At 44.2% G+C, this 21,474-nt stretch overlaps 1 protein-coding gene across 1 annotated transcript in view; it reads left to right on the top strand.

Annotated features, from left to right (window-relative positions):
• Positions 1-21,474, top strand: part of TMPRSS9 (transmembrane serine protease 9) — an 82,783-nt gene that overhangs the window by 34,670 nt on the left and 26,639 nt on the right. Inside the window, exons 3-9 of the mRNA XM_077121235.1 lie at positions 2,186-2,313; positions 10,921-10,988; positions 11,100-11,275; positions 12,771-12,812; positions 16,860-16,973; positions 19,002-19,173; positions 20,461-20,735. Of these exons, the coding sequence (XP_076977350.1) occupies positions 2,186-2,313; positions 10,921-10,988; positions 11,100-11,275; positions 12,771-12,812; positions 16,860-16,973; positions 19,002-19,173; positions 20,461-20,735 (975 nt within the window). The remainder of the gene's footprint in view (positions 1-2,185; positions 2,314-10,920; positions 10,989-11,099; positions 11,276-12,770; positions 12,813-16,859; positions 16,974-19,001; positions 19,174-20,460; positions 20,736-21,474) is intronic.

Raw genomic sequence — 21,474 nt, 5'->3', positions numbered from 1 at the left:
AACTGCAACCTCGTAACTTATTAAATCCCCCTTTTTAAAAGCCACTCCAGTTCTGGAATATCGCATTCTGATAGCTAGCAAACTAGAACAGCACGTAGCTGTTGCACCAGTGGTTGCAGAATCTGCACATCTTCCCCAAATTTGCTTTTGTCCTTTAATAATCTGTTTTAAAGTCCTTTCAGTGTTAATGTAGAGAATGTATTTAGACAGTCCTCTTGAGAAACACTGAGCTATTTCCATTTTTAAAACATTGTATCTAGGGTGGATCACCGTGGCTCAGCAGGCAAAGTTTTCACCTGCCATGCTGGAGACCCGGGTTCAATTTCCAGTGCCTGCCCATGCAAAAAAAAAAAAAAAAAAAAAAGGTTATATCTAGAATGTTCATCTTGTATGTTTTACAAAAGCAATGTCCAATATATAGCAGTTACCAACTCCGTGTGCCTATCTAAATTTAAATAAATTTAATTTAATTTAAAATTCAGTTCCTCCGTCTCAACAGCCACCTTCCAAGCACCCAAAGGCCATATGTGGCTGGTGGCCGTCAATTTGGACAGGCACAGATCTAGAACATTCCATCATGGCAGGAAGTTCCGTTGGGCGTGGCTGACCGCGAACGGACTTACTTCGAAGTGATGCACTTACTACGGTTTTGTTTTTGGACATTAAGATCACCTTTGTCTCAGGAAACAATGCTATAGGTAGTTTGGGGGACGTGCCCTCATTTGGCAAAATAACATATTGGGTTCTTTTTTTAAATATTTTAAAAAATTTGCCTGATCTCTCCAGAGTGTTCCAAAGACTGATACGTTTGACCGAGACTCCCTCAGGGATGCAGGAGTCAAGTGCAGTAAAACTTGGGCTCCCCGTGTGTGTCTGTGTGTATACTTGCGTTAGTGAGAAGCAGGGGTCAGAGGCTGACACTTAGAGACACAGATGCATTTTGGAAACAACAGATAAGTAAAGCCCTCAGCAGGGCCCCAGGAATCACAGCATGCCTTTGAAAAGCCCTTAAAATTCAACCCTTTCCCAGAGGGAGCCTAAACATTTAGTCAGAGACGTTTCCATCTGGAGAAGCCATCTCAAAGGACGCTTGGAATTTCTCTGGACCATTTTTTTTTTTTTTGCAACTTCCTGCAAATCTATGTTGATTTTAAAATTAAAAGTCCAACTAGCTGGGAGGCAGAGCGTGGGCAATTTGCTCTACAGAATCATTTATGCATTTTTCTTTATTTGTAGTCTCTCTTGGATGGAAAACATCCCATTGCTAGATTCGAACAATATATAGAACCAGACTCACCTTTTACGGTGTAAGCAGTCGCTACTTTCATTTTGAAATTTTAAATTATGATCTTTTATTTAGCTGGTGTGTATTTCGGCGGTTCCAATGTCTTTTTGGTAGTTAGAAACTTGTCCTGTGGTTGCTATTCTTGTCCTTGTTTTTTTTGATTATGTGGAGGGTTTTTTTTTTTTTTTTTGCTGTTGTGGGTTTTTGATGCAGTGTTTCAAGCAGGAGCCCCCTGGGGTGGTGTTAGGGGGTGCCACCTCCAGGGACAATATGCCCCTTGAATGTCATCTGTCCCCACAGCCCCTACCCCACGCCAGGGAGGTTTAAGGTGGTGGGAAAGTCCCCTGAGTTTTTTTGGCATTTACTTAGAGAAGCTGCAGGCCCCAGTCTGGTGCAGGGCTCTGGAAGGTTCTTGGGGAGGCTCCTTCCTGCCTCTTGCAGCTTCAGGTGTTTGCCGGCCTCCCTTGGTTTCCTTGGCTTGTGGACGCCTCTCTCCAGCCTCTGTCCTGTGTGCCCACGGCCATCTCCGTGTGTCCGTCCGTGTCTCTTCTATTCTCTTCCCAGTCGTATGGATTCAGGCCCACCCCCCGCCCCCAGGACCTCACCCTTAAATTCCGTTAATCACATCACTCACGACCTGATTTCCAAATAAGGCCATATGCCCAGAGACTGGGAGTTAGCTCTTGAAACATAGCCTTTTGGGGGACACAGATCCACCCATGAAACCAGGATACTGCTGAGAATTGAGGAGAGGGGGCTGGTAAGAATTGCTCAGAAAAACATGTGCAGAGGGGACCGTCCCAGCTGTCGGGGACCTCGGGCCACCCCACCTATCGGGACACCACCCCCCAGCCCCTGCCTGGGCCATGCTCTCTCATGGGGCCCCGGTTTCGTCCGCAGCTGCCCTCTCTATGCAGGGCATCGATGTGGAGCACACGGCCCAGCTGCAGGGCATCCAGTACGATGGCAGCTTGCAGCAGGAGGCCTCGGGCTACTACCGGACACTGACGGCCACCCTGGAAAGGCTGGTGAGTGTGGCCTGCGGGGTGGGGGGGCCGAGTAGGCAGCCGGCGGTGCTGCCCTCGAGCAGCCCACTCATGCCCAAAGAGTGAGGAGGAGCATGGGAGACAGTTGCATCCGTTGGGCACCGACTCCCGCAAGGCTCTAGGCTGTGTTTAAAGATTTCAAAGTTTATTCTCGTGGCAAAGTTGGAATCCTCACGCACGGCTGGTGGGAAAGGGAAATGGTGACGCCACTGAGGAAAACAACACCATAGCTTCTCAAAACGAAGGTGGATGTGTGGGAACTTTGTATTTTCTGTGTGATCTTTCCATAAACCTACAGCTTTTCTCAAAACAACAACAACACGACAAATTAAGCATACGAATAAAAAAGATTTGGCATGGAGTTACCAGAGGACCCAGCAATTCCGGCCCTCTGTATCTACCCAAGGGAAAGGGGAACACTCAGGAACTTGGACACAAAGGTTCATAGAAGAATTATGCATAAACATTGCACAGTGGAAGCACCCCATGTGTACATAAGGAGATGCATGGAAAAACAAAGTGGTGTCCATTGAGACAATGGAATATTACGCAGCTGTGAAAAGGGATGGATTCAGATCCATGCAATGACATGGACAAATCTTGACAACATGGTGCTCAGGGAGAGAAGTCAGATGCAAAAGGCCATATGTTGTCTGATTCCATTCACACAAAATACGCAAAAAAGGGCAAATCCATGGGGACAGAAACTAGATGGGTGGTTACTGAGGGCTAGGGAGGGGTTTGGGGGAGTGACTGTGGATGGGCCTGGGATTTCTTTTGGGGGTGAAAGCGTTCTCCAGTTGGTTGTGGCATTGGTTGCACAAGTCTGTGAATATTCTGAAACTCAGTTAATTGTCCCATTTAAAAGGGCAAATTTTATGGTAGGTGAATTATACCTGGATAAAAAAGTCGTTTAAAATTTTAGTCTTAAGAGTGATTGAAGGGTGACTGGGTCAGAATTTGTGTTTCTCAAAGAGTTCCCTGCACACAGGATGGAGGAAGGATAAGATAAGAGAGGAGCAAGAGGTTCTCCAGAGCAGGGCTTGGCAAACATTTTCTGCAAAGGATTGTTGAGGCACAAAAATAGCTCTAGTCAACCAGCATGTGGAGGGCCGGGCATGGGGGTGTGCCAATAAAATTTAATTAAGGATGCTGAAATTTGAATTTTGTAGAAATTTCATGTACCCATGAAACATTATTTTTCTTTCTTATTTTTTTTTCTTTTTTTGCAACCATTTAAAAATGTAAAAATCAGTCTTAGTTTATAGACAGCACAAAAGCAGGCAACCATTTAAATTTGGTCCAGGGGCCACAGTTTGCAAACCCGATACCCCAAAGCACCTGTCTCCAATAGAAATATAATGCAAGCCCCTTGTGTCATTTAAATGTTTCTAGCGGTCGCTTAAATGTACAGAGAAGCAGGTGAGATTAATTTTAATATTTCATTTAAACCAGTATATCCCAATTATTATCATCTCAGCATGCCTTCAATGGAAAACAAGAATTAAGATATTTTTACCTTCTTTTCTTTGTACTAAGCCTTCAAAATCGGTGTGTATTTTGCACTCACAGCACATCTCAATTCGGACAGTATGGTTGTATCAAAAATGCTCCATCTGGTTATGAAGCGAAGTATGGTTTAACGAATGAGTTTGGTTATATTATAATCATTATTTCTTTTAGTCTCCAGTATCTTAGAGCAACTAGAAGTAAAAACCTAAAATTGTGGAATTGTAACCCATACCAAACTCTGAAATCTGTTCTACAACTAATTGTTGCAGTGTACTTTGAAATTTATTGCTTTTTTTATATATGTTATTTTTCACAAAAAAAGAAAAAAGAGTCGATTGTGATGTTAAATGTATAGCTGTCTGATGATATTGTGAACACTGCTTGTACGCTTTGGATGCTTACACGGTGTGTGAATATATAACATATATTAGTAAAAATAAATAATTTTAAAAATTCACTAAAAATTTAAAGTTAGTAGCAATCTTAAAATTTAGGCAAGGTAGAATGAAACAAGACAACAAAGGCATTTTGCTCTATTATGGAATTTAGTACCCGAAAAATATATCACATTCCTTTTTTTTAATGCAAAAAACAAAAAGCTCCATCTGTGTTCAGATTCTGCAACATTTATATACTCAAGTTGCTGCAAACACACGTAACCAAATCAAGAATCGGTGTTTAAATTGAAATCGAAATTAATTAAAGTGAAATAGAATTTTGAAATCGGCCCCTCGGCCGCACGAACTACAGTTCACACGCTCAGTACCTGCTGCATGGCTGGTTGTTGCATATGGGACAGCACGGGTGTAGCACAAATGCTTTACCTCCAAGAGTCCCATCAGATAGCGTGGGTCTAGATGGCAGGCCTGGGGCAGTGGAGTTGGGAAAAGTGTGCTGATCTAAGGAAGTTTTAAGAGGTAGAATCCACAGGCAATGGACCGCATCATGGGGGTTTAGGAAGGAGGTATGGCAGCCATGGGTTTAGCGTCTAAGCCAGTGAAAGGATAGACTCTTCATAGCACTGGGAGAGCAAATCTACAGGAAGTGTGCTGGCATCCTGGGACATCTGGTCACCCAACCACATGGTAAGGGTTGACTGCCAAAGTCAAGAGCAGAGAAATCCAAATGGATTGGTTGCCTTGAGCCTCGGCCTCGGTCTCATGGGAACTGGCACCCAAGCAGATCACCGACCCAAGATAGAGGTGGGGGGGTTCCTGGAATGTGGGACTTTTCATGGGGACAATCCCCGGGGAAACTGGTGGGTCACACTAACAGTACATGAGGAGCAAGAAAGATCCTTCTAGCATTTTTTTGGTACTTGCATTGGCAAAGCAGGCTTGGCCACAGTGCTTTTTGTTGTTGTTTAATTGAGGTGAGTGGCATATGAGCATAAAATTAACCATTATTTGAGATATGCAATACAGCAGGTTTTAGTATATTCAGTCTTTATAGGTGACCACCTCACTGCCCAACTCCAGAACCCCATGCGCCCATTAGCCATCACCACCACCCCCAATTCCCCTCCCCCAGCCCCTCACAACCACAAATCTACTTCCTATCTCTAGGGATTTACCTATTCTGGACATTTCATGTAAGTGGAATCAGACAGTATGTGGCCTCTTGTGACTGGTTCCTTTCACTGTCATGTTGTCACGTGGGTCAGTTCTTCATTCTCTTTTAGGGCACAGGATTTTAGAGCCCAAGGACCTGGGGTTGGTGCAGAGGTTGGACCCTGCCATTAGGAGTCCCCTGGGCTGCAGGGAATTCAATAAAAGCCAGTGTGTTGGGAGAGGCAGCCCTCGATCTGTTGTTAGGCTCCTTTTCTCCAAGGGATGGATGAAGGAAGCACTGAGGGTGTTTCGGGTATGGGCTGGTGACTAAAGATGACATTTGTTTAATAAAATACTTGAATCAGCATGGCACAAATATACAAATAAAAGTTGTATATGTCAAATACCCTTAGGTTTAGATGTTGCCTAATAATAGCATGAGGGCCCTCATGTATTTATATATTGTATATATATATTTCTGTAAATCTAATGAGAAAGTTTTGCACATTGAATAAAATAATAAACGGATCTAAAAAAAAATACTTGAATCAGTATTAATATCAGCTGATACATACCAGGCTTTCTTTTTTTAGGATTAAAAAAAATCTTTCTTATGAATGGTATAGTGTTGAAAATATGAAACATGGAAGCCATTGCTTGGGAAGTCATTTGCATGTTCTTGCTGCAGAGTTGCAAAATCTGGTTCATTGCTATATATGAGCAGAGATTTTCTTCCCTGGGCCTTATGATTTGGAGTTTGCTTTCTTTACCAGAGTCATAATACTGAGATCATACAGTATCTATCCTTATGCGTCTGGCTTATTTCATGCAGCCTTAGATCCTCTAGTTAAAACCCACGTAGCCATGGGCTTCAGGGCTTATTTCATCTTCCTGCTTACACTGGGCTTTTAATTCATCTTCTTCCAGTGTTCACCACTTGCAAAAAGTCACATCTAACATTTTTCTTCTTGAAGCTAAGATTCTCAAAAGGAGGTAGGATGCCGTGGAATCACATTTTGGGGGGAAAGCTCACTGAACTGATCAGTAATTTAAAATATTATCTTTTTGTGACGCAAATGTAAACGAGGCTGCCAAAGAGATTTTTGAGTTTGGGAACCCTTCGAGCCCCTAGATGCATACTTGCTCAACATTTCTCTTTATTGTTGGTAGTACTTGAGTAGAAAGGTTTGAGAGCGTAAGGCACCACTATATATTTTTAATACAGTTATACTGAGATGTATTACATATTCATGTACCATATAATCATCAAAATTGAACAATCAGTGGTTCACAGTATCATCATATAGATGTGCATTTGTCATCACAATAGATTTTTCAACATTCTCAATACTCTCTGTTCTAGTTTGCTAGCTGCCGGAATGCGATATACCAGAAACAGAATAGCTTTTATAAGGGGGAATTTATTAAGTTGATAGTTTATAGTTCTATGGCCGTGAAAATATCCAAATTAAAGCAAGTCTATAAAAATGACCAAATTAAGGCACCAACAAGAGGTTACCATCACTCAAAAAAGGCCGATGACTTTCAGGGTTTCTCTCCCAGCTGGAAAGGCACATGGTGAACAGGGCGACGTCTGCTAGCTTTCTCTCCAGGCTTCTTGTTTCATGAAGCTCCCTCGAGGGCATTTTCCTTCTTCCTCTCCAAAAGTCTCTGGCTGTGTGGGCTCTGTGAGTTCGTGGCTCTAAAGCTTCTTCCAAAATGTTTCCTTTTTTAAAGGATTCCAGTAAACTAATCAAGACCCACCTGGAATGGGTCGAGTCACATCTCCCTCTAATCAAAGGTTAATACCCACAGTTGGGCACGCCACATCTCTGTGCAGATAATCTAATCAAGTTTCCAACCTGCAGTGCTGAACAGGGATTAAAAAAAACAGCTGCCTCCCCAAGATGGATCAGGATTAAAATATGGCTTTTCTAGGGTATCCCCTATTACTTATTTATTTTTGTCTTTCATCCTGATTAGTTTTGTCCATTTTTTGTTCTTTATGTAAGTGCTGACTTCTTTCATTCAGCGTCATGTTTGTGAGATTCATCCATGTTGCTGGATTTTGTTTATGGAATAACTCTTGAAGATTGTTTATTCAGTATATCCACCATCATTTTGAGGGGCATTTGAGAAATTCTGGATTTGGCTAATACAAATAGTCCTGCTATGAACTTTGAATTTGCATTAGTTTGAATCATGTGAAATCAACATTCCTGCAAGTTTGCAACAGTCCAATATTGGCATTTTTATACAAATAGTTCAACCTATGATATGGCTTTTAGTAAGCATTTGCTTGCGTTTCTGTTGGATGGAAACCAGGCGTGGAATTGGTGGGTCATATGTTCAGGTTTTGTAGCTACTGCAAAATAGTTTCCCAGAGTGATTCTACCAATTCATACTTCCATCAGCATAAATACGAACTCCAGTTTTCCCATCCTTGCCAATACTCCACTCTTTTGATCTATTGATGTCTTTCTTTTCCATTTGAGCTATTCTTATATGTGTACAGTGGTATCACAATGTGAAATTTTTTAAAAACTTTTTTATTGTATAATATATACACAAAGCAAAGAAAGAAAAAAAGCAATAACTTTCAAAGCACCCTTCAACAAGTAGTTACAGAACAGGTCCCAGAGTTTATCATGGGCTACCATACCATCCTCTCAGGTTTTTCCTTCTAGCTGCTCCAAAACACTGGAAGTTAGAAGAAATATTAATATAGTGATTCAGCAGCCATACTCATTTGATATATCCCATTTTCTCTGCATCAAGGGATTGAGAAAACCTTCTCGACCAAAAGGGGGAAGAGCGAAATGAGACAAAGTCAAGTGTCAATGGCTGAGAGATTCCAAACAGAGTTGAGAGGTTATCCTGGAGGTTATTGTTATGCATTAAATAGATATCACCTTTTTAGTTAAAGGGTAGTGGATAGGCTGGAGGGAACTGCCTGAAACTGTAGAGCTGTGTTCCAGTAGCCATGTTTCTTGAAGATGATTGTGTAATGATATAGCTTTCACATTGTGACTGTGTGATTGTGAAAACCTTGTGTCTGATGTTCCTTTTTATCTACCTTTTCGACAGATGAGTAAAACATACAGATTAAAAATAAATAATAGGGGGAACAAATGTTAAATTTAGTAGATTGAAATGCTAGTGATCAATGAAAGGGAGGGGTAAGGGATATGGTATATATGAATTTTTTTCTGTTTTCTTTTTATTTCTTTTTCTGAATTGATACAAATGTTCTAAGAAATGATCATGATGATGAATATACAACTATGTGGTGATACTGTGAATTACTGATTATATATGTAGAATGGAATGATCATATGGAAGAATGTGTGTTTGTTATGTTTTAAAAATTAAATAATTAATTTAAAAAAAAATCCCATTTTCTCTGTTACACCTCCTCCCAAACTATAGGGATATTTGGGCAATACCTGTCCTGAATTTTTCATACTGAGAAGGGGTGTCCACACTAACAGATAGGGAGATGTAATTAGTTGATAATCTTGGAGAGGCTGGTCCCTCTGAGCTACCTAGGAACCCTCCAGAAATTATATGGCAACGCTATTTTTATAAGAATAACTTTGGAATGCTTGTTTCCTGTCATTTACACAATGCTGTGAATTCACTGCATTTACTGAGTTTAGAAGGAGATGATTTCCCAAAAGAATTTATTGTGGGGCGCACTGAAAGAGAGACCACAAATTCCAAAACTGCAAGCCAATTTGGAGTCTTTATTAGCCGGCTGGCAACTGCCTCAGAAATCCTCAGAAATCCCAAGAAGGATTCAGAGAGCAGCACCGTGGGGTTTGCAGGGTGGGCTTATAAAGGCTGAAACCGCAAGCTTATTCACAGAAGCAGAGAAGTGGCGTTAGTTTCACAGACCCACATCCTGGTTTTGCAGCTGTAAGCAAGCAAGCTTATCTACAGAAGCAAAGAGTGCTATTAGCTTTTGCAAAAACAGGTTTGGGTGATTCCCACATCCTGGCCCCCATTACCGGGTGTTCTTCATGGGCCTGGGGGGGATTTTCCACCGGCTGGGGTCGAGCTCCTGATCCCTTACAAATTGAGAACAGGGACTTGGATGGATTCTTGTAACCCAGTGTTCATTGTGGCACGATTCACAACAGCTGAAAAGTGAAGCAAGCGAAGTATGCATTGCAGAGGACTGGACAAATAAAATATGGTCCCTCCAGACCATGGAATCTTATTCAGCCATAAGAAGGAGTGAAGTTCTCTACAAGTGAAATCAATGCCCTCCCCTCTACGTGGGACATGACATCCAGGGGTGAAAGTCTCCTGGCAACATGGGACATGACTCCCAGGGATGAATCCAGTCCTGTCACCATGCAATCAACAATTCCATCATGACCAAAAGGGGGGAAAGAAGTGTAATTAATAAAGTAGCAGCGGCAGAGAGAGTTCAAATAGTCAAGAGGCTACTCTGGAGGTTGCTCTTATGCAAGCTTCAGGTAGACATTGCTACCTGTCATGACCTGCCAACCCCCAACCAGGACCATTCCAGCCAATCCTAAAGAACACCGAGGGCAATATAGAAGATTCCACAAGGGTTCCATGCACTAGAGTAACTTTCCAGAAACCTACAACCTCCAGATGGGTCCCTGGTCCAGAGAAGTCGTGAAATCTAGCCCAGCCTGTCCAGAACATCAGACATTTCCTTCTCCCTACCCCATATTAGTGACAAACCCTTCCAATATCAAAAATTTAAAATTGCCATAGCCCAAACAACCCCAAAGAGAGGTCTGGAAAGATCAAAGGTGATGGTGGAATTATACATAGAAGATAGGACTTAACAAATGAATATGAATGCTGAATCATTAAATTGATATCTCTTTTAGTCTCCAGTATTTTAGGGCAGCTACAAGTAAAACCTAAAATTGTGAAATCGTAACCCATGACAAAGTCTGAAATATGTTCTACAACTAATTGCGGTGCTGTGCTTGGAAATTTATAGCTTTTTTGTATACATGTTATTGACAAAAAAAGAAGGAAAAAACTCGGTTGTGATGATTAAAAAGTATTTAAGCCCTTTAGCCTCCTATATTCTGGAGCAGCTAGAGGGAAAAACCTGAGAGGATCGTATGGTAGCCCATGACAAACTCTGGGATCTGTCCTGTAACCACTTGTTGAAGAGTGCTTTTGAAAACTATTGCTTTTTTATTTCTTTGCTTTGTATATATGTTATATAAAACAGTGAAGTTCTGACACCTGGGACAACATGGGTGGCCCTTGAAGACATGCTGCTCTGTGAAAGAAGTCAGACAAAAGGCCACCCGCTGTCTGATTCCAGTTTATCTGAACGGTCCAGAATAGGCAAATCCAAAAAAATTAAAAAGTGGGTTAGAGGTCACCAGGGGTCAGGGTAGAGCTGGAGGATGGGCACGGAGTTTCTGTTTGGGGGCGGGGGGGGGGGGGGATGGAAAAAGTTTTGGAAACACTCAGTGGTGGCGGTCCATCCTCTAACCTCTCCCTTGGCTGGCGCCATCTCTTGCAGTTTTTAAGTAGCTTTCAGAAGACAGAGTTAGAAACGAGCTGCGTGGGCTGCACCGTGCTGAGTTACAGGTGAGCCGGGGCCGCCTTTCCAGGGGGTGGGATTCCAGAAGGTTCCGGAAGGTTCTGGAAGGTTCCGGAAGGTTCCCGAACTCTCCAGCAGACGTCTTCCCCAACCCGTAGGGACGGGAACTCCAGCGTCCTCGTGCATTTCCGACTGCGCTTCCTGCTGCGAGGTCTCCGGCCACTGAGCCCGGACCTAGAAGAAGAACTCTTGCAGCAGGGGCTGCGGGCCAGGCTGCGGGAACACAGCATCCCCCTGGACCCATACGGCACCATCCTGTCGGCCGAGCTCACCGGTGAGCAGACGCCGTGGCTGGTGGGTGCTGGGGGAGAGGGGTCAGCTGCCCCCCCCCCCCAACTGGGGCCGCGTGTTTATGAGTCACATTAACCACTAGATTTTCAGGCATCGCCACCCCCCGTGGAGAGAAGACACAAATACACACGCGCTACTCTCACCTTTGAGAGATCAGGGGTTGGTGCGCTGTTTTCCTGTAAAAGGCCAGCGAATAACTATTCCTGGATGGTCTCACAAGGACTCAGCTCTGCTCTTCTTGGACAAAAGTAGACACAAGCAATTTGTAAAGGAACGGCTACAGCTGTGTGCCAATAAAACTTTATTTATAAATACTGGCGGTGGGCCAATCTTGCCTCCCCACCCCGGGCTGTGCTTTGCAGCCCCTGGTATAGAAATAAGAGTAAATGCTCCACTCCAAAAGTCTCTGCTCCAGGACATTGTAATTTCTAACATTTGTGCATGTATTTTTCTTAGAGAAGCTGTAGGTTTATAGAAAAATCAGGCAGAAAATACAGATTCCCCTTATGCCACTCTATTTTATTTATTTATTTTATTTATATTTCTTATGCCACCTTGCATTTGCGTGCATTCATGGCACTTGATGAAAAAAACGCTTTTGTAGTTGTGCTATTAACTAGTCCAAGATTTACTTTAGGGTTCACAGTTTGTGTGGTACACTCCTATGGGCTTTTCTGTAAAAATTTTGTTCTAGTAACATATAAGCAATCTAGAGTTTCCCATTTTAGCCGCAGTCAAGTATATGTAGTGGTGTGAATTACATTCTCAATGTCATGCTACCATCACCACTATCCATGTCCAAAACTGTTCCATCATCTCAAATAGAAACTCTGCAATTTAAGCATTAACTCTTTATTCCTTACCCCAGCCTCTCTCTGGGAACCTGCATTCTAGACTCTGAGACTATGAATTTGCTTGTTCTAATTATTTAGTGTCGGTGAGTCATACAATATTTGTCCTTTTGCATCTGGCTTATTTCACTCAACATGACATCTTCAAGGTTCAAACATGTTGGCTCATGTATCAGAGCTTCATTCCTTTTTACAGCTGCGTAATATTGCGTTGCATGCAGCGCATTGTAATTTCAGGGCAGACTCACCTCTTGACTCAACTCAGGTGCTCCAGTTTAGACTGCTGTCATAAAGATTTATCACCTTGACCTTGCTCTCCAGGACACCTATAAGCAGTCCTCTCCCCAGTAGTTGAGGTCTTAAAGCAGTCTCCATGGCAGTACAGGCTTCTAGAAGTTTCCACGATGATGGAAGTGTTCCATTTCTGTGCAATTCAATATGGTTGTCCTGTGGCTGTCAAGCGCTTAAGAAGTGGCCTGTGCCACCGAGGAACAGAATGTCCAATTTGATTGGAATTCAATTGATTTAAGTTTGAGTCAAGTTGCTCTCTTGATGCTTGATGCTTTGCATGTAATAAGAACTTTGCCACTAATGGAATCACCTTTTATCTTCCCTGTTTCTCTGCAGGAAACCGGAAGGGACCACTAGCAGAAAGAGATTTAAAGTCACGTAAGTTTTTCTCCTTGCCAGGCGGTCCCTGGAAGCTACCAGATTTTTTTCTGATTTGCCTCCAGGGATTTCCTATTCCTTCTTTCAAATAAGCAAATAAAATCCCTAGAACGTAGTAAATAGTAGTTTCGATTACCAGCCTCCAAGAATTCAGAGGTGCTATTGAATGGCTGAGTGTAGTTCAGAGAAAGCATTGTGTTCTTCCGGAAAATAAACAAAATGAAACAAAAAAGGTCAAAAAAAACCAACAACAGCAACAGAAAGAAGAGTATCAGATTACCTAGAATCTCATCATTTTAATATTTTGATGCACACCCTTTGAGACAACTCACTATATAGATGTAAATGCGTGTACATTTATTTACATATTTATATGTATAAATGCACATTTTATTTAGCTTTATCTCACTGGTTCTCACCCAGAGGCAGTTTTGCCCCTGGGGGACATGGGGTGATATCAGGAGACATTTGTGGTTGTCACAGCTGGGGACGGGGCTGCTCCTGGCATCAAGTGGGGGAACCCCAGGGCGTTGCTCAGCAAACCCCCAATGCACAGGACGCCCCCACGTTCGCCAAACTCTGCAGGACACCCTGCGTTAATTATTTGGAAAATAGCCAGGTTAGGTTCCAGAATAAATTCCTGATGATACAGACAATGTAAATCGATTGCGTTAGTCCCCATGATCGATACACGTAAATTATAGTCAGCTTTTTTGGTATCCTGATCCAGACCGTGCAGGTATCCAGTTAGAAAAGAAAATATCCTCCAAGTTGACTTGCTGGATGAAGGGATGTGCTCAGTGTACATTTTGACTCGGGGGTGGTGGGTTTTTTTTTTTTTTTTTTCAGTCCATGGCCTGGATGGGAGCTGGCAGGGCAGCCTGTGAGCAGCCATCCATGGCTCCAGTTGCTCAGCTTTTCTGCACTGCAGGGACGCGGCCCCCAGAGCAGTGCAAAACCTCGCCCCGCCTGGGCTGTTGTAGGCGCTCGGAGCAGAGTCATTGCACCTCGTGAGAGCGTGTGGGATGGGAAATACAGCCATGGAAAGAGCCCGGTGTGGCTCTCCCTGCCACGCAGGGTTTAGATTATAGAACTACGTGTGAGGAAACCAGCTAGCCGTCCTAGAAATGAGCCAGAGACCCCCACTGCGCACTGCCCTGGGCGTTCAGTACATCTTCATGGCAGGTGGGACCGTTGGCCCAAAGCCCACCAGGGCCAAACCGAAATTCTTAGACCTCCAGCTGCTTTAAAAATTGTTCGAATAGCGTGGGACATGACTCCCAGGGATGAGCCTGGCCTTGGCACCGTGGGATCAACAATGCCATCCTGACCAAAAGGGGGAAAGGAAGTGTAAAAATAAGGTATCAGTGGCAGAGAGAGTTCAAATAGAGTTGAGAGGCTACTCTGGACGTTGGTCTTATGCAAGCTTCAGTTAGATATTGCTACCTATCATAGCTTGCCAACCCCCAACCAAAACCATTCCTGCCAATTATAAAGAATTCTTAGGGCATTATATAAGATTCTACAAAGGTTCCATGCACTAGGGTAACTTTCCAGAAACCTACAACCTCCAGATGGGTCTCTGGACCAGACAAGTCCTTATTCCTAGAGGGCCCAGCCTCTCCACAACATCAGCTAGTTCTAACCCCCATCCCATATTATTGACAGCCCCTTCCAACATGAAAAAGTTAGAATGGTTATAGTACAAATACCCCTAAAAAGTGGCAGAAAGATCAGAGGTGATGGTGGAGTTATACCGAGAAGGTAGGGTTTAACAAATTAGTATGATTGCTGAATTAATATATTGATATTTCTTTCAGTCTCCAGTATCTTAGAGCAACTAGAAGTAAAAGCCTAAAATGGTGGAATTGTAACCCATACCAAACTCTGAAATCTGTTCTCCAACTAATGGTGGTGCTGGGCTTTGAAATGTATTGCTTTTTTGTATACGTGTTATTTTTCACAAAAAAGAAAAAAAATAAGTCGATTGTGATGATAAATGCACAGCTATATGATGATACTGTGAACCATTGCTCGTTCACTTTGGAGTGCTACATGGGATGTGAATACATAATTTACATCAATAAAAGAAATAATTCTTCCATTAAAAAAAAAAATTGCCCTAATAACCATTCCCTAGCCGTTTAGAGCCAGCCTGCTTTGCAGACCTACGAAACTGTCCCCCTCATCTGCTGACCCCAGGTGAGATAAAACCCTGAAGTCATAAAAAAAAAAACCCAGCTGCTTCTGCCTCCCCTCCAGCTGGACGTGTCATGCCCCAGCCCTATCCCCAGGGGCAAGTTTTCCTTGCACCTCCCAGCCCACCAACAAGCACCCCACGAGTAAGCCCTTGTGTCCCTGCCATCTGGTGGTGAAATCTTTTTTCTGCACCGAGATCCCTGACTCACTGTAGCCAAGACGTCCCCGGCGCCTGTAGTCCCAGCTCGCGGGAGGTGGGGGCGGGGGGGACCGCTTCCCCCCCACCCCAGGCAGCCTGGGCTGCAGGGCGCCGCGCCCCTCGGCTGTCCGCATTTTGTTCGGCATCAGTATGATAAGTTCCCGGGAGCGGGGGACCAGGTTTTCCTACGGAGGGAAACCAGGTTCCCCAGGTCGGAAATCGAGCGGGTCCAAACTCCGGCGCTGATGAGTAGTGGGGTGCTGCCTGTGAGTCGCCACCGCACTCCAGCGCGGGCAACACCGCGAGAGGCCCCGTCTCTTTTGCCCCTGCTAATGTTAAGAAAGACTTTAAACGTCTCTTGCACTCTTTGTCCCTGAGCAGTGGCTTCAAAGCTCTGAACGAAACACTCTACTTTCATAGCATGAAAAACAGCTTCTCAATGTATAGGGTAAAAAATAATAGTAATAAGGTGCCTTGACTTGCCTGAAAGTGTCCAGCTTTAGCGTGTCCTGGGAAGCCCCTCCAGGATGCTTGTCACCCTATGGCCGCGTTCCGAACCCAGGTTCCGAACCCCAATAAGTCACACGTGTGAAACACACACCAGGTTACTAAGACTTGTGCGAGAAACAACATGTAAAGTTCCTCCTTGTCACTTTTTCTATGGTTAACATGTTGAGCTGATGAATATTTTAGATCTAGCATGTTGAAAAAAATGTAGTATTAAAATGAACATCGCAAATCAATTAGTACTGATTTTAATACTATTAAAATTGATATGATATTAACGTTAATATAGTGTTAAAATTAATTGGCATTAGTTACTATTTTAATATAGTGTTACAGTTATGGTATTAATATAGTATTAAACTTGGGGGTGCAAGGGTAGAATTCTCACCTGCCATGCAAGAGATACAGGTTTGATTCCCAGCCCATGCACTTTCCCGAAACAACAAAGACAACAAAATGATGAAAACAGCAGCAACTACAACAAAATTCAATAACTGGTGCTGCAGTAACAGAATAGTCACATGGGAAAAAGAATGAAATGTGACCCACACCATACAGCGTACAAAAAACAATTAGCTAATAAAAATTGAAATATAGGGCGGGCCGCGGTGGCTCAGCGGGCAAAGTGCTTGCCTGCTATGCCGGAGGACCTCGGTTCGATTCCCGGCCCCAGCCCATGTAACAAAAACGGAGAAACAGAATACAATAAAACAAGAAAATGTTTAAAAATGTTTCCCTTTCTTCCTTCCTTCCTTCCTTCTATCCTTCCTTCCTTCTCTCTGTCTTTCCTTTAAAAAAAAAAAAAAAAAAAAAAAAAAAAAAAATTGAAATATAGTATTGCAGTTAATAAAATATAGTATTAAAATATACATAATTAGGTACAAAATAAACTTTTTTTAGTGTATCTAAAAAAAAAAAAAAACTACCCGAATGCGGCCCTCATTATATTTCTGACCTAGCCTCGATGCTTCCTGAAATTCTAATGTATTTTTTTTTGCACTCATTCCAAGAAAATTATCTCAGAAGCAGTTGAACTAAGCAGACCCGTAAGAGCTATTTCCCTGCTCTGGGGCTCTGGAGAAGAGAGCAAAAACTCAGGGAAGATGAGGCAAGGTCGGAACTTGGCTTTTTTCTGTCCGCAGGTGGCTGTCCAGGGAATGCATTTTCCTGTAGGAACGGTCAGTGCGTCGCCAAAGTGAACCCCGAGTGTGACGACAGAGTGGACTGTGCCGATGGATCCGACGAGGCCCGCTGTGGTCAGTCTGGCCTGGACTCTAGGCCATGCACCCCTCCCAGGGTCAGCTGCTGGCCCTGCTGTCTGGCTTTCTGGGCACATGACAGCCAGGCACAGCTGGCTTCGGAGCTGGTAGAGAAGAGGGTGGGGTACCCATTGTATGGGGAGAAACATAAACAACTGTTCTAGTTTGCTAGCTGCCGGAATGCAATATACCAGAAACGGAATGGCTTTTAAAAGGGGAATTTAATGAGTTGCTAGATTACAGTTCTAAGTCTGAGAAAATGTCCCAATTAAAACAAATCCGTAGAAATGTCCAATCTAAGGCATCCAGGGAAAGATACCTTGGTTCAAGAAGGCCGATGAAGTTCAGGGTTTCTCTCCCATCTGGAAGGGCACATGGCAAATACGGCATCATCTGCTAGCGTCTTCTCCTGGCTTCCTGTTTCGTGAAGCTCCCCCGGGAGGCATTTTCCTTCATCTCCAAAGTCGCTGGCTGGTGGACTCTGCTTCTCATGGCTATGTCATTCTGCTCTCTCTGAATCTCTCTGAATCTCTCATTCTCCAAAATGTTTCCTCTTTCATAGGACTTCAGAAACTAATCAAGACCCACTCAAATGGGTGGAGACATGTCATCCCCTAATCTAGTTTAACGACCATTCTTAACTAAATCACATCAACCAGGGAGATGATCTCATTACAGTTTCAAATATACAGTATTGAATAGGAATTATTCTATGTTTAAGAAATGAGATTTATATTAAAACATGGCTTTTCTTAGGGGGCATACTTCCTTTCAAACCAGCACAACAACTAACAGAGAAAAGGGAAAGGACCAGGTTGTAGAGTCCAGGATCCTTAAGTGAGTAGGAAAAGAAATTGGGCTGAAATAATAGACCAGAACATTCAAGGAAAGCCTTAAATACTAGAAACTGGAGCTTTAGCCTATAAATGGTAGAGAGTTGCCAAAGGGATTTGAGGAAGAGAATAGCCAATTAAAATGCTGTAAGAGTGGTCGACATTTTTTTAACAATGCTAGCTAGCCCATGCGATATGATAAGAAAAGCAACTTTAAGTATTGCAAAGGAAGAGGCAAAGCTGTTGTAACTTGCAGTTGATATATTTGTCTATCTAAAATGAATCAATAAATTGACCCCAAAGTTATTAGCAAAATAAGACAAGGCAGTAATCAGGCAGGATAAGATAAATAGAAATATATAATAAAGCTATTGCTTTTGAACTATACAAGTGATAATAAGGTAGAAGATTCAATGGGAAAAATGCCATTCATTATCGATAGCAACAAGCAATAAAATATCAAAGACTTAAACCTATAAATAGGTGTCATGCTTACATGTAGTAGAAGATCACAAAACTTTACCAGAGGATATAAAAGTAGAGTTGAGTTATTAGAAAGACACGGCATCCAGCGTCAAAGATGAACATATAAGAATCTTGAAACTTGCAAAATGTCATGAAGGAAACCTTCAGAATCTGGCACCTGACGTAGATGATGACAAAGGCAAGGGGAGGTAAAGATGTCCTCAGCCTATTGAGGCTGGTTGATAGTGGCTACATTCGTTGGAATTGAGCAGTTAGGAGCAAGGGTCAGCCTGGGAAGAAGAGAGGAAAAGGCAAGAAACCAAAGACTCAACTCTGGTTTATGGGCCAGCAGAGCCCAAATTCGAGTGAAATCTGTTTCCAAAGTGTCCACCTTGAACCTGGCACTTGTGGCCATAAATGTAATAGGCAAAATGTAAGATGGCAAAGTGACGTCCACCCCAGGAAGGTCACACACGCTTGGGCAGAGAAACGATTCCTGGATGGAGAACTTCTCAGCCACTAACTGCATATGACCTTGTGTGTTTGACCTCTGTGCCGGGGTGGGGCAGCTGTAGGTGCTGCAGAGGGAAGGCTGGCTTATCCCGAAGGACGCAGCAAAAGTCAAGTGCAAGGGTCCCAGGAGCTCAGGTGCCAGTCCTGCCTGGCTGGCACCCTCCCAAAGAAGGGCCTTTGGGGTCCTGATTGTGGGAATCTTGCGTCTTTGCAGACTGCGGTTTGCAACCTGCCTGGAAGGCGGCCGGCAGGATCGTGGGTGGCGTGGAAGCGGCCCCTGGAGAGTTCCCTTGGCAAGTCAGCCTGCGGGAAAACAACGAGCACTTCTGCGGAGCCAGTATCCTTAGCGCCACGTGGCTGGTGTCGGCTGCCCACTGCTTCAACGAGTAAGCCCCCTGCCCCCGTGGCCTCAGCCGTCCACACCCTTGCAGGCTCAGAGGCCGGCTCAGATCCCTTTCTGTCCACCCACCCTTTGGCTCCGGGGTGACACCCGTTTCCTCAGCTTTCTCGGGGACCCCCAAGGAACTCTGGCTCCTGGCACAAGCCCCTGCCTCAGTTCCTCAAAGGTAATGTCAATTGCTTTATTTCTGAGTCAGGACAGTAGTAAACATTCGCTGTAGAGCATCTGGCAGACTGAGGATTAGCCAAGGGTCCCTTTCCCTGCCACCCCAGTGGGCGTCATTAACTCAGGCAGACTGTCCCCAGGGACGGGGTGTGACACAGGCAGCCCCTTCTGGCTGATTTCCCAGGAAGAGGATTTATCCCTAACTGGTACACTAGCAGATTCCCACGAGAAGCAGAACGACTGCCCCATTTTGGTAGTTTCCATGCTCTGGAAGAGGCAGAATTAAAAAAAAAATGTTTCTTACAAGCGTCTCTAAGAAAGCCTAACAGAATAAGAGCTTATAACGGGCATTTCTACTCTACCCATGTGCGAATTTCATTCGCAGTCGATTCTTGTTATTTGCAGCTGTAAGTTTATTAATTTTTTATTAGTTATGATTGCTCTCCCTGGATGCTGAATCAGCAAATGCAGGGGTCGTTCCTGCCGGCGTATGGACACAACTATTCCGTCAGCAGATCGGCACATCACCTTGTTTGATGTCGGTTTCTGGTGACATTTCATTTATATTGTTCATTCATTAACTTTGAACTTAGAGCCAATGAACGGCACTAAAAGTTGTGTCTGAAGGAAGATTTTCTTGGTAAGGCACGTCACAGCCTTTTCTGCTTAGGAGCAGTGGCTGGCACTGCAGCACTACAACTGGGGGGTGGGGGGCATTTTAAACAGCAAAATCACCCACCAAAAAAAAATATATATATATATATATATATATTATATTTTATTATATATATGTATCAGTTCTATTCGGGCCATAAAATGATATTTGTTTACAATAGGAGAGCTGTAGCAAGAAGGCAGAGTTCCCTGCCAGCTCCTGTCTCTGCTTAAAACCTTTGCTATTCTGTCATCCAGAACCTCCTGCATTTTGTTTTGACTTTTTGCAACGTGGTGATGACCGTGTCATCCGTCTCAGTGGCTGTGTTTTTGGTCGCCGCCATAAATTCCTTGCCTGCGGCGAGTGCCTCGCTCGCCTCACCCTTTCCCGGCCTGACGCTGTGCGCGGCGGTGTCCCCCCCCCCCCACTCTGAGCCTTGCTTTGTCCCGGCAGATTCCAAGACCCCAGGGAATGGGTGGTCTCCGCGGGCACCACCCACCTGAGTGGCTCGGAGGCCAGCGCCGTGAGAACACGGATCACCCGAATCATCAAGCACCCGCGCTACGACGCGGACACGGCCGATTTCGACGTGGCGGTGCTCCAGCTGAGCAGCGCCCTGCCCTTCGGCCGGCACATCCAGCCCGTGTGCCTTCCTGCGGCCTCGCACGTTTTCCCGCCCAGGAAGAAGTGCCTGATCTCCGGCTGGGGGTATCTCAAGGAAGATTTTCGTAAGCACCCCCGACAGCCGGAGCGGGGAGGTCCCCCGCGGGCAGGCAGTGAGCCAGATGACTCGGCGGGGTCAGGCTCTCGGGAAGAGACCAGCAGGACGCTGCAAGGGAAATGAATCAGGGGGACCCAGTTTTTAGGAAAGGGAGGTGACACTTAGGCTCAGACCAGAGCAGGACAGGGAGTGCAAACTCTAGGGGGCGGGCAGAAAAGGGGCCTGGTGTGTTCGGGGGGTGTCAGAGGACATGGAATAGAACATTCCCATGGCCACAGAAAGTTGTATTGGGCAGCACACTTCTAGAACATTCTAAGGCTCACTGCCTAATTCTGCAGTTAGCCGAAACAAGCTAGTTGAGCGGGTGTCTGGGGGTACAGCCCAAGGTCAGGGGGCTTTGTCTGCAGAACCTGAGGATTTACCACCACTGACATCCCGGGAAGGGGCCACTCGGTCTTGGTTTGAGTGTTTACCTGTGTCTGTGCCTGGCTAAGAAGGAAGAGAAACTCTGGAAGATTTTTACACCTTGCAGTAAGGAAAGACATTTGCCACAAGTTACCTAATGAGGACACGGTGTTTCCAGGCATATCATCATCAATGATAAGTGATGATGGTGATGACAGTTGTTAAATGTAGCCGATAAACATTTGCATGTCTTCGGCATGCCAGTCTCTGTTCCAGGGAATAGCTGTCATCAGAACACAGAAATCTCTGCCCATGTGGGGCTCGCAGTTTAAACCAGCGAC

The sequence above is a fragment of the Tamandua tetradactyla genome, chromosome 11, assembly GCF_023851605.1.
Source record: "Tamandua tetradactyla isolate mTamTet1 chromosome 11, mTamTet1.pri, whole genome shotgun sequence".
Taxonomy (NCBI): Eukaryota; Metazoa; Chordata; class Mammalia; order Pilosa; family Myrmecophagidae; genus Tamandua; species Tamandua tetradactyla.
The sequence above is the reverse complement of the archived record's forward strand: the minus strand, read 5'-3'. Positions and strand labels throughout refer to the sequence as shown.